The sequence below is a fragment of the Epinephelus lanceolatus genome, chromosome 6, assembly GCF_041903045.1.
Source record: "Epinephelus lanceolatus isolate andai-2023 chromosome 6, ASM4190304v1, whole genome shotgun sequence".
Classification (NCBI taxonomy): Eukaryota; Metazoa; Chordata; class Actinopteri; order Perciformes; family Serranidae; genus Epinephelus; species Epinephelus lanceolatus.
Genome location: NC_135739.1, coordinates 47870775 through 47884206, shown reverse-complemented (window position 1 = coordinate 47884206; position 13432 = coordinate 47870775). Strand labels below are relative to the sequence as shown.

The 13432-nt window shown below is 39.1% G+C and overlaps 1 protein-coding gene across 16 annotated transcripts in view; it reads right to left on the bottom strand.

Moving 5' to 3' along the window:
- Window positions 1–13432, bottom strand: part of ptprfa (protein tyrosine phosphatase receptor type Fa) — an 888655-nt gene that overhangs the window by 569376 nt on the left and 305847 nt on the right. For all 16 annotated transcript variants that reach the window (XR_013491747.1, XM_078169090.1, XM_078169094.1 and 13 more), the window contains one exon: window positions 2232–2501. Coding sequence is in view for 15 of the 16 variants with exons in the window: in XM_078169090.1 (XP_078025216.1) it covers window positions 2232–2501 (270 nt within the window). In the remaining variant the exon portion in view is untranslated. The remainder of the gene's footprint in view (window positions 1–2231; window positions 2502–13432) is intronic.

Below are 13432 nucleotides of genomic sequence, written 5' to 3'. Positions count from 1 at the left end.
GACATGGTCCTGGTGTCAGAAACAACTAGGCAAGTGGTCCTGCTGGAGTTGACTGTTCCCTGGGAAGACCGGATGGAGGAGGCCTTTGAGAGGAAGAGGGCCAAGTATGAGGAGCTGGCAGGCGAATGCCGAAGCAGAGGATGGAGGACCCGATGCAACCCCATCGAGGTCAGGTGCAGAGGATTCGTAGGCCAGTCTCTCATCAGAGCACTCAGGATTTTGGGAGTGAAGGGACAGCACAACAGAAGAGCCATCAAAACCATCACTGACGTGGCAGAAAAGGCATCCAGATGGCTGTGGATCAAGCGGGGAGATCCGTGGACAACCAAAGCTACTTAGACACAAGCCGGGACTGATCACCCCGGCTGGGTCGCCTGGGCGAGGGTGTCTGTTGTGAGACCCGAAACACCCAGTGAAACCAGGATACAACATTGATGATGTGTCTAAGCTGCACCGAAAGTGTATTTAGAACCAGGGAAAAGAACCTGAAGCAAATGTTTGGGCACCCTGCATGGTATGTACTTAGTAGTGCTACATTTGACAAGTATCACAGCTTCTTAACATTTTTTGTAACCAGCAAATAGTCTTTCAATTCTTGTTTGGGGGATTTTGGCCCATTCCTCCTTGCAAAGGCTTCTAGCTCTGTAAGATTCTTTGGTTATCTCGCATGCGCTGCTCTTTTGTAGGGCTGTAGTCTCCTGGTCGACTAGTCTATTTCATAGATAAGAAACAATAAATTGTGAAGACAGTAAAGCCTCCACTAAAATAGCATTTTAAGTCTTGTGTGTGATTTACCCTTAAGGGATTTATACTTCAGGATTTATCCTGGCTTCTTATGAACAGAGGAAATCTCCGCACGTCGCTAGGCTAATGTATACAATGTAATATGCCATAGGCTGCAGCTAATAACGTTAGCATGTTGTATTTGCTTGGAAAACGTGTTTAGTATAAGACAGTTGTTTTGTCGGTGAACCTTGTGAGCTGTAATGGAGCCAAATTATGTGCTGTTACCTTTGTTAGATGCTGCTGTTGTCCCTGGTTTTATATGAGAAGAGGGAAAGATCGCTAGACGCTAGGCTAATTTATACAATGTAAAACGCCATAGACTTGTGCTAATAACGTTAGCATGTTGTATTTGTGGTGGAAATGTGTCCAGATAAAGACAAGTGTTTGTCTGTCAGTTCTGCGATTTATAGTGAAGCCAGTTTGCGTACTTGTGTTTGAAATTGTCTCTATTATTTGTAGTGAAAATGCCTAAAATGACATATGCAAATTAAAATTACTGTAGCCTCTGAACCGCTCTGACTACATGCATGCATCAGGTCTTGCCAGAAAGAAAACTCCCTTAAGTTTCTTGTGAAAGTGTCAGAAACACTCTAGGTGATACAGAGACAGAGTAATGGGCCTCTGAAGTCAGTAAAAAGTTGAAGATTTTGCCTAAAATAAAAAAAAAAAGATTTTCAGGATTAATAACTGTTCGTGGCTTCATCTGAGCAGGTAAATGACACTGTGGGGCTGTAGGCACACTATCAATGAACATTTGTTTCAAATTTGAAGAAAATTGCTCAAAGTATGACCATTCTACAGGGTTTTTTCCATGGAAAGATCCAGGCGGAGCTCCAAATGACGAGAGCGCTCACTCCGCTTCAAAACAGTACTATCAGTGATCAAACAACACTCAGCCAGCTTCAGACATTGTACCTTATTGATGTCTATGTGTTGTGTGTGTGTGTTGTTGTGCGAGCTGTCAAATGAAATTGCCCTTTAGGGGATTAATAAAGTTGTCTTGAATCTTGAATCTTGAAATCTGGTGTGATTATGATAGCTAATGTTGTTTATGACACAGAAACACCATAAAATATCACCAAATAAAGCCATATGAAACATGAAAGTTGTGATCCCACTTTCTAGGTGGTATATCTCAGCCATACCTTTTATAAAAGATCTAAGTCTCCACTCACAGCTCCGCATGAGATCGCGAGCAATCCTTCAACTTTTCCCCTCGAAAAACGGCATGACATGACTTGTCACCACTCATCGCGATTGCAATTGTACAAAACAAAAATAATACAGTAATCCCGCTTCAAATGTTGAAAAGCATGTTTCATCTTTAACTTCATTTAACTTCATTTATTCAGTTTGATTTGATTCTTCCACTTTATCCCCTACTCTATGTGAGATCCCATTCTACCCAGACACAGCTTCCCTCACAGATGCAGAGTGATTCTGACCTTTGACAGTGATCTGGGCTGTGGTCTCAATCATGCCCAGGGAGGAGATGGCCACACAGGTGTAGTTGTCAGACTGCCGGATGTTGGTGAGCTCCAGGACATTGCGGCCAATGGGCATCTCCTCCTCCCGGGCCAGCTCCACATCGTGGCTCATCCACTTGACATAAGGCATCGGGGCACCAACCGCAACGCAGGTTAGGTTAACGCTGCCACCGGGCATCACCTCATGATTGGTGGGGGGGATTGAGAAACGGGGAGGCACACGGCGAACTGCAGGGGTAAAGAAAGGGAGTGTGAGAGGACACAGAGGAGGAGGGGGTGGGGTGGGGTGGGGTTGGATCACTGGACCATTGAGCTGACATCATGTTTGCCTGGCCTGTTAATCAGTGTGCCTAAAACTGGTGGATAAACCTGAATAAAAACAGTTTTACTCTCCAATGATACTCTTAAGGTGGTTTTCTGTTCATAGGTCAGTTTGAAGCCAGTTTATTGGCTGTTTTTTCTCCTGTTACCTAAATACTCTTGATAAGAATGGTTTCAGTTGAGATTTAGTCCTGCTGCTTCCATGTTGTGTCAGTGTAAGTTGATTTATAGCATCTGATGTCTGCAGTCAAGTGCTGTTTTCAGATGAATCTATTAGTCTAATATTTCTAAGGAGAGTTTTTGAGTTACCATTACCACTGATTTAACTTATGGTGTTTGGTGACAATGCACTTTAATTAATAGAGTTTTGTCAGGTTGGATTATGAGAAAAATATTAAAAGGCAATAATGATCTTACTTTTAAGTTGGTCAGTGGTTTAATCACATAAAATGAATTTATAAAGACCTGCAATCTATCATCAGTGAACATCATGTTTAACTTTCATTTTGTCAGGGTTGCTTACAGTGCAGACATTTTAATTTATTCTGCTTTTAGAGTTACCTTATTATGCCAACAACTTATGTTACATTTAAGCAGTAACAAGGTAATATAACACCTTCCCAGCACAAGTTTTGTACATTTTTTTGCACGTCATGTGATGTGTTACCAGTGTTGGTTAAGGGTTACTTTAAAAGTAATCAAAGTACGTTACTGTATTACTTTTTTAAAAAAGTAACCAGTTACTTTACTGCGTTACTCCCTGAGTAAAGTAACTCTATTACTTTAAAAGTACTTCCAACGTTACTCCCTGAGTAAAGTAACTCTATTACTTTAAAAGTACTTCCAATGTTACTCCCTGAGAAAAGTAACTCAAGCACTTTTAAAATACTTTTGAGTATTCTACATTTCCTATTGGCCAATGGACCACAGGGCGCTAAGCCTACATTTTTTTGTCTCCAAAATTAAAGTTATGGACCACTTGCCCTTCACTGAGATCCAGTTCTCCCATCACAGCCGTCACTTTGACCAGTAGAAACACAGAACGATCTGCTGCCGTAGACAACTGTATGACAACAACACCCCAGCATTTTAAATATTTCCTCTAGGGATGTTACCACACAGAGTAAAAGGGGGAAATGATGGTGTGAAACAGCAGAGACACTTTGTCAACCCGCTGAGTTAATGTTACTGTCATTAGCATCAAGCTAGCAAACAATGGTACATCCTCACGGTCGGACATAAAGTAATAACATTAACAAATAGCGGCGGGGCTTTTACTCACCACAACTGCAGAAACTCCCAGCTTCATTTGAAACAAACTACATTATAAATGGTCCGTTATTTATTAATCCCTGTGTGTGTTTATGTATTTACTTTTTATCCTCTCCGTTGTCTTTACAAAGTTAACATATCACACCGTCATTTCAAACTCAACACTTGTTTCAAATTAAATGCCCCTTATAACCTCAGCTGAGAGAATCCCTCCATTTTCTAAATAGGCTTTTATTCTGAAACATTTGTCAGAACTTCCTGTGGAAGATACAGTAGCTTGATAGTTTACGTATGGCGCTTCAAATGTAGCTCCTGCCGTCTGCTGACGCTTTTAGGTGACTACAACAACATGTCGGCTGGCACATGAACAGACAGTTCTGGCAGTGATTCAAATAATAGTGAAAGTAATAAAAACAGGACAAGAATAACCCGATGACATCACACACGCTGTGAAAGACGACCGGGGATAATTGGTGAGTACCAGCGTGTAGCATGTACCAGGCATAATGCAAGTCCTGAGTCTGAAATATGTCTGTCAGCGAGTCCTACTCCACCTATTTAGACTCCACTGTAGACAATGGCAGCATTTCTCTGACCATGTAGCGAGCCACAAGCTCTGTGGCTTCTTTCAGACTGATAGGTTTAACGTTATCTCCGTTATTAGAACCAAACGACAGCCGTTGCTGTTTCGGAGCTGAAGGACCAGCGTTCTAAAAGTAACGGAAGTAACTGATTTCTTGTTTGAAAATGTACTTAAGTATTTGATTACTCAAACAGCAAACTAACGCGTTAGATTACTCGTTACTGCAAAAAGTAATCAAAGTACTTGTTATACCCAACTCTGTGTGTTACCACCTGAAATAAACTGTTAATCATTTTAATTTTTCATTCATTCATACTGATCCACGTCGCTCCACTTCTGCCAGTGCATCACCAGAAAAAAACATGACCAACGGTTTGTTATTTGCTTGTCCTGAAGATCGGTACATCTGGATTATGTTAGTAGATGTTGGATATGTTTCCATTCACATCCCCTACAACTGCAAAGCAGCACTGGCACACAGTCTTGTTATGCATAAATGGAGAGATGCCTGCGAGCTAGTTCAGGCAGTCAACTTGAGCTGCACTGATTCTAACATATACGTCATACACCACTCTTCGTATGTCATCTACAAAACACACCATCCCAATATGGCGGTCTATTTAAACTGCAAATCTTCCCAGCTCCTCCTTTGCACTGTCTATGCCACTGCTGCCATGCATCAGTACTGCTGCTTGCTCTTTCAGCCCCACCAGCACCCCAGCATCTACCTGCAGGCTCCAACTAAGGGGGGCCGGATATTTAATCATCACTCCCCAATATCTCATGTAAACATATCTGTGGGGAGTGATGAGGCAGGAGGCTAGATGCAAAACTCTATGTTCTGTTGTTGAAATCAACATTTAAAACTTGTTGTCTGGCTGAACTCTCCCTCCGGTGCTGCTGTAGCTGGCACACTGGGAACCGGCAGGTGGGTCCTCCAGCTCTGTAGTATTAATTTGCACTTGTCATCGTGACTGACTCGCACGTCATTCTGTTTGTAGTGCTAACCACAACATTTGTTTAATGTGTTTAATATCATAGGCCCACAAATATTTATCTATTTCTCATAATTATGCCTGCCTGACCCTCCCTGTGTCCAAGGCTATTACTTTATTTTAAAAGATCTAGGCCATTTAATTGTTCTAAATCATCAGGCTATTATAAAAATAAGCAGGGGATTTTAATCTGTATGTAAATTTATGAATGGGTCTGACATGCGCAGCACTAGATTTGAAATGAACTGCAATAAACTGGAGCCTCTGTGTTTTGATTACCTGCTGTTAAACAACATGACCGTTATCCATTTAAAATTAACATTATTTTTTCTGAGCTCATCTTGGTCAAAGTAACACAAAAGTAGTGTGATAAGTAACTTATTACTCTACACAGGGCATACTATTGTAGAGCAACTTATTACTTTAACAAATAATGGAAAATACGAGCACTCTCAGAGATAAAAAACTGTGGAGGTGCACGGTTAACGATATGAAAGTCTTTAAAAAGGCCAGCAGCACTCAAGTGTCCATCAAACTTTTTCGTTTATTTTACTCACAGGCAGTTACGCGTTTCGACACTAGGTTGTGTCACACACTGATGAAGACCTAGTGTCGAAACCCGTCTGTGCTACTAATAAACTGCCTGTGAGTAAAATAAACGAAAAAGTTTGATGGACACTTGAGTGCTGCTGGCCTTTTTAAAGACTTTCAACTTATTATTTTCAAATTAAGGTAACTAGTAATATGTAATATATTCCATTTGGAGAGTAACTTGCCCAACACTGGCTAACATAATATAACCCAGACTACAATAGGCGGTAATTTCACTGCCCTGGATAACCTCATTGCCTGAAAGGTAGAAAAACATTAAACAGTCAAAAACACATTGATACACTTACAATCGAGAGTTTTAGGCCAGATTTATGTACATGAAAGCAGAGGGCTTATTTGCACGAGGTCTTTTATTCTATTTCTACCAGTTGGTTTTGATTTATAGTTCTTTGTCAGTTTTTCTTCACCACAACACTAGGCGGATATAAATGATGAGGCTGTATCATACATTTGATGACATTCTTCCCAGCTGGCACCGGACGTCAAAATTACATGAGAAAGATTGTAGAAAAAAAGCACAAAGCTTGCTTCAGGCACACCGACAGAGCCAAGGATATTATAAAATGCCTTTACTGATTAGGGCATGTCAATATAAAATAACTATGAAACGCCGACCGGTTTCGACCACGCAGGGTCTTCGTCAGGGCGTGAAAGAGACAAACCGACTCAGTTGTGTTGATTACTTATATAAGTAATCAGGCAATTTGACTCTTAAGACTACATTATACAAGCATATCATATATTCAAATATTTAGAAACAGACAAGGATAAGTAAATATTCCGTGAGCATTAAAGAGAAAATTAGGTCATATATAATGTTCAACACACACAGCATTACAAGGAATACATTTACAGAAAAGGTCTGAAATCTATCTCCTCATTGAGACCAGGATACACCAAGGCATCAAATTTAAAAATCCAAAATGTTTCTCTCTGTAATAATTTATTAAGACGGTCTCCTCCTCTAATTGACTGTTCCACATATTCAATTCCCTCCACTTTTAGTAGGCTGTCATTATTATTATGAACATTATGAAAGTGGCGTGCCATGGGACAGGGCTGCCCCTGACCAAACTGGGGCCCTAAGCGAAATTTTATTTGGAGGCCCCCCCCACCTCTCCCCATCCCAAATGTATCATAGGTACAAAATGACCGTACAACAACACGCCATTTAACTTGACAACCTTTATTAGCAATAACAAATGTAGTACTGCTACCACTACTATTAGTACTGGTCTGGTAGTACTACTACTACTTCTACTAATATTAACAAAAAACTACTACTATTGCTATCTATTATTACATTATTATTATTATTTTTATTACCATTATTGTTGTTGTTGTTGTTGTATTATTATTATTATTATTAATATGTACAGACTACAGTCTTAAGAAAACATACTAATTCAGGATCAAACAGACTGATATTTCAAACTTTACAGTCAAGTTTAGTTTCCTCTGTCAACAAATGCATCAGTTACACACTCATTTCAATCAGTATTTCCCTGTCTCCTCAAAAGCTGACTGTTATGAATCAAATTCACCAACAGATGGCGACATTTACCTCCATATAAATCATTGAAAACTTAAATTAACAACATAAATTGATAGGCTATAAACTTTAGCTAATATATATTGGCTAAAGTTTATAGCCTATCAATATATACGACCACCAACTGGTCATCTTACCACTCCTTTTCATCAGAGGTGAATGCATAGGGCGTTAACAAGACATTCAATAAATGTTAATCAGGGCTGCTGGTAAAAAAAAATTCTCCAGTCTAGACAGAGATTGGACACAGAGATTCCTATCTAATGAGTGGCAGCTTAGGTGTTTGTGCCACAAAGTTTTATTTCAACAACATACCCACCTTCAAGTGAAGCACGAGCTTCCTCTTGTTTTGCTTTTTTTTTCCTCTTGCTCGCTCCTGACTCGTGATGTCTTTTGGACGACATGTCGACAACTCTTCACCTGCTACAGCTCTGCAAGTGATGATTGGTCAGATATCGAGTGCTGTCAATCATTGCAGCGACGCATGCATGCGCGGTCAGATTACAGGTCTCTTCTCTCCTTCCTCGAGCTGATTGTACGGGCGCCTCATGGTAGCGCATATGCACATCCATTGCGCATATGCGCAAATGCGTCCCCTCGCGCAAATGTGGCCCCCCATGGAAGATGAGGCCCTACGCACAGAGCATGTTCTGCGTTTAGGGAGGGGTGGGCCTGCCATGGGATAATCATTATTGTTGATTCTTATAGCATATTTATGTTCTGCCACTCTGTCTTTTACGCGTCTTTTTGTGCGCCCAATGTAAAAACAACCACACGGGCATCTAAGACGGTACACTACATATGTGGAGTTACAGTTGATAAAGTGTGTATTTTTACGTGTTATGTTTTCTTAGTTTTAAAATCTATAAATTCTTTCTGTTGTATGATATTGGAACAGTGATTACAGTTAGTTTGCATACATTTAAAAGTACCCTTAGGCCTCTTGAGCCAGCTGTCTCCCTTCTTTGCTGGGAAATAGCTGTGCATAAGCCTGTCTTTTATAGTAGGGGCTCTTTTATGACAAAATGTAGGAGGAGATTGAAAAACCTCTGAAAGAGAGGGGTCACTTTTGAGAATATCCCAATTTGAAGAAATAATCTTTTTAATCTGCTGAGCTTGTTTGCTGTAACGTGTAACAAAATAAACACCTGATGTATCTTTTTTCTGTCTGTTGGACTGTTGTAGGAGATGGTGACGTCTGATGGAAGCTGCCTTGGTCTGAGCTGTAGAAATAGTAGTCTTGTTATATGATCTATCCAAAAAGCGTTTAGTCATATGTTGGGACTGTGTATGGAAATCTGAATCTAGATCGCATATTCTTCTTAATCTTTGAAATTGACCCAATGGGATATTATTTTTGAAGTGAAAGGGATGAAAAGACCCATAATGCAATACAGAATTACGGTCAGTGGGTTTTCTAAATAGTGTAGTATGTAATTTTTTGTCATCCCCTTTATAAATAGTTAAATCCAAGAGGTTAATATTTTCTCTAGAGTGTTCCATAGACAGCTTGATATTTTTATTTGTGTTATTGAGATAAAGGTAAAAATCCATGAGGTCATTATGGCTGCCTTTATAAAGAAGAAAAATGTCATCAATAAATCTACAATACATTTTAACATTATCACTGTAAGGATTCTTTTCATGATTAAAGACATATTCCAACTCCCAGAGACCTAAATAAAGGCAGGCATATTCAGGGGCAAAACTAGCTCCCATACTGGTTCCTTTACATTGTCTAAACAGTCTAGACTGTTGATGACATTTTTCTTCTATTTTCAACTTCAAGAGCACCTGGCACTCATCTGGAGTCTACTACCGCTCACCTGTGAGCACTCGGTAATTTTTCTTTGTTTGCTTTTGGAAACCTGTTTTTTCACTGAGTGGCTCCGCCGTACCAGGCGTCTTTGTTGGAAACATGCCTGATGTGTTTTCATACTCCAGAGAGCAAGGAAATAGCATTATTGTGTCGGATACATTACGCCATGACACGATTACTTTTCTTCTTTATAAAGGCAGCCATAATGACCTCATGGATTTTTACCATTATCTCAATAACACAAATAAAAATATCAAGCTGTCTATGGAACACTCTAGAGAAAATATTAACCTCTTGGATTTAACTATTTATAAAGGGGATGACAAAAAATTACATACTACACTATTTAGAAAACCCACTGACCGTAATTCTGTATTGCATTATGGGTCTTTTCATCCCTTTCACTTCAAAAATAATATCCCATTGGGTCAATTTCAAAGATTAAGAAGAATATGCGATCTAGATTCAGATTTCCATACACAGTCCCAACATATGACTAAACGCTTTTTGGATAGATCATATAACAAGACTACTATTTCTACAGCTCAGACCAAGGCAGCTTCCATCAGACGTCACCATCTCCTACAACAGTCCAACAGACAGAAAAAAGATACATCAGGTGTTTATTTTGTTACACGTTACAGCAAACAAGCTCAGCAGATTAAAAAGATTATTTCTTCAAATTGGGATATTCTCAAAAGTGACCCCTCTCTTTCAGAGGTTTTTCAATCTCCTCCTACATTTTGTCATAAAAGAGCCCCTACTATAAAAGACAGGCTTATGCACAGCTATTTCCCAGCAAAGAAGGGAGACAGCTGGCTCAAGAGGCCTAAGGGTACTTTTAAATGTATGCAAACTAACTGTAATCACTGTTCCAATATCATACAACAGAAAGAATTTATAGATTTTAAAACTAAGAAAACATAACACGTAAAAATACACACTTTATCAACTGTAACTCCACATATGTAGTGTACCGTCTTAGATGCCCGTGTGGTTGTTTTTACATTGGGCGCACAAAAAGACGCGTAAAAGACAGAGTGGCAGAACATAAATATGCTATAAGAATCAACAATAATGATTATCCCATGGCAGGCCCACCCCTCCCTAAACGCAGAACATGCTCTGTGCGTAGGGCCTCATCTTCCATGGGGGGCCACATTTGCGCGAGGGGACGCATTTGCGCATATGCGCAATGGATGTGCATATGCGCTACCATGAGGCGCCCGTACAATCAGCTCGAGGAAGGAGAGAAGAGACCTGTAATCTGACCGCGCATGCATGCGTCGCTGCAATGATTGACAGCACTCGATATCTGACTAATCATCACTTGCAGAGCTGTAGCAGGTGAAGAGTTGTCGACATGTCGTCCAAAAGACATCACGAGTCAGGAGCGAGCAAGAGGAAAAAAAAAGCAAAACAAGAGGAAGCTCGTGCTTCACTTGAAGGTGGGTATGTTGTTGAAATAAAACTTTGTGGCACAAACACCTAAGCTGCCACTCATTAGATAGGAATCTCTGTGTCCAATCTCTGTCTAGACTGGAGAATTTTTTTTTACCAGCAGCCCTGATTAACATTTATTGAATGTCTTGTTAACGCCCTATGCATTCACCTCTGATGAAAAGGAGTGGTAAGATGACCAGTTGGTGGTCGTATATATTGATAGGCTATAAACTTTAGCCAATATATATTAGCTAAAGTTTATAGCCTATCAATTTATGTTGTTAATTTAAGTTTTCAATGATTTATATGGAGGTAAATGTCGCCATCTGTTGGTGAATTTGATTCATAACAGTCAGCTTTTGAGGAGACAGGGAAATACTGATTGAAATGAGTGTGTAACTGATGCATTTGTTGACAGAGGAAACTAAACTTGACTGTAAAGTTTGAAATATCAGTCTGTTTGATCCTGAATTAGTATGTTTTCTTAAGACTGTAGTCTGTACATATTAATAATAATAATAATAATACAACAACAACAACAACAATAATGGTAATAAAAATAATAATAATAATGTAATAATAGATAGCAATAGTAGTAGTTTTTTGTTAATATTAGTAGAAGTAGTAGTAGTACTACCAGACCAGTACTAATAGTAGTGGTAGCAGTACTACATTTGTTATTGCTAATAAAGGTTGTCAAGTTAAATGGCGTGTTGTTGTACGGTCATTTTGTACCTATGATACATTTGGGATGGGGAGAGGTGGGGGGGGCCTCCAAATAAAATTTCGCTTAGGGCCCCAGTTTGGTCAGGGGCAGCCCTGTCCCATGGCACGCCACTTTCATAATGTTCATAATAATAATGACAGCCTACTAAAAGTGGAGGGAATTGAATATGTGAAACAGTCAATTAGAGGAGGAGACCGTCTTAATAAATTATTACAGAGAGAAACATTTTGGATTTTTAAATTTGATGCCTTGGTGTATCCTGGTCTCAATGAGGAGATAGATTTCAGACCTTTTCTGTAAATGTATTCCTTGTAATGCTGTGTGTGTTGAACATTATATATGACCTAATTTTCTCTTTAATGCTCACGGAATATTTACTTATCCTTGTCTGTTTCTAAATATTTGAATATATGATATGCTTGTATAATGTAGTCTTAAGAGTCAAATTGCCTGATTACTTATATAAGTAATCAACACACCTGAGTCGGTTTGTCTCTTTCACGCCCTGACGAAGACCCTGCTTGGTCGAAACCGGTCGGCGTTTCATAGTTATTTTATATTGACATGCCCTAATCAGTAAAGGCATTTTATAATATCCTTGGCTCTGTTGGTGTGCCTGAAGCAAGCTTTGTGCTTTTTTTCTACAATCAACTATTTTCAACTTCAAGAGCACCTGGCACTCATCTGGAGTCCACTACCTCTCACCTGTGAGCACTCGGTAATTTTTCTTTGTTTGCTTTTGGATACATATAAAGATGTTGGACAAACATAAAATTTTGGTTTCAATGAAAATCGGGTTGACAATATTATAAATGTATAACAACGTTAGAATTTCACATTGTTCACGTCAAGTTTTGTTCTTCATACCTTACGATTAAATTTTGGTATTCTACATCAAGATGATGTTGGCATGAGACAGTTGGAAGACACTGGATTTTGATTACTTAACAACATAACTTAAAACCACTAAAATATCAACGTTATGTGTTTTCAGTCTTCAGACATTGGTGGCCAACTGGATTTTATACACTTTGTGATATAAGTGACAGTGGATTACAACTATAAAATGAAAGTACTGGAATTACATGCAGGTATCCTCTAGTTCTCCTTCTTTCATAACTGAAGACTACTTCTGTGCAATCACTACATTTAGATTATTTCATTCACTGTGATGGAGGGAGGTGATCATGCAAAGCTGAGGGTTTAAAGTGGAGACATCTTTTTTGATGCATCTTACGAAAAGGAGTCTTTTTTATAAACTTGCTTCATGTTGTCTTCACTATGAACAATCTCCACAGATACCAAGAATTTATAGGGGAATCACTTTGCAGATTACGTATACTGCAGATACATGGTATCTTTGTAAAGCAGCTACGTCTGTATACTCTTTATCCACAATAAATCCACCTTGAGGCAGAGCTCATTATCAGTGACCAGGCCTGAACTTTAAGTGTGTTGTAGGATCATCAAATGGCGCCATAAAACACTCCTTTGTTAGATCTCTCTCTCAAACTCCTTTTGAAAATTCTAGGGCAGTCAAACAAATAATTTTAATCATGAATAATCACATTTTTTATCATGTTTTAAAATTCGTTATTTTACATTTCAAAAGGTTTTAAGTCCATATTAGTGAGGTAAAACCAATCCTACCACAGTGTCTTGATTGGGAATCAAATGAATGCAAAGACATCTTCCTCATGATTTTGACTTTAAGATGTATTTCTTTTAAATCAGTGCTGCAGTGCTACAACAGTGTGGTCTGAAACTAGGACTTAGAGGTAGGAGACAACTTTAAAGTTCATATTCTGTCAAATACAGTGTTTGTTTGCTTTTGA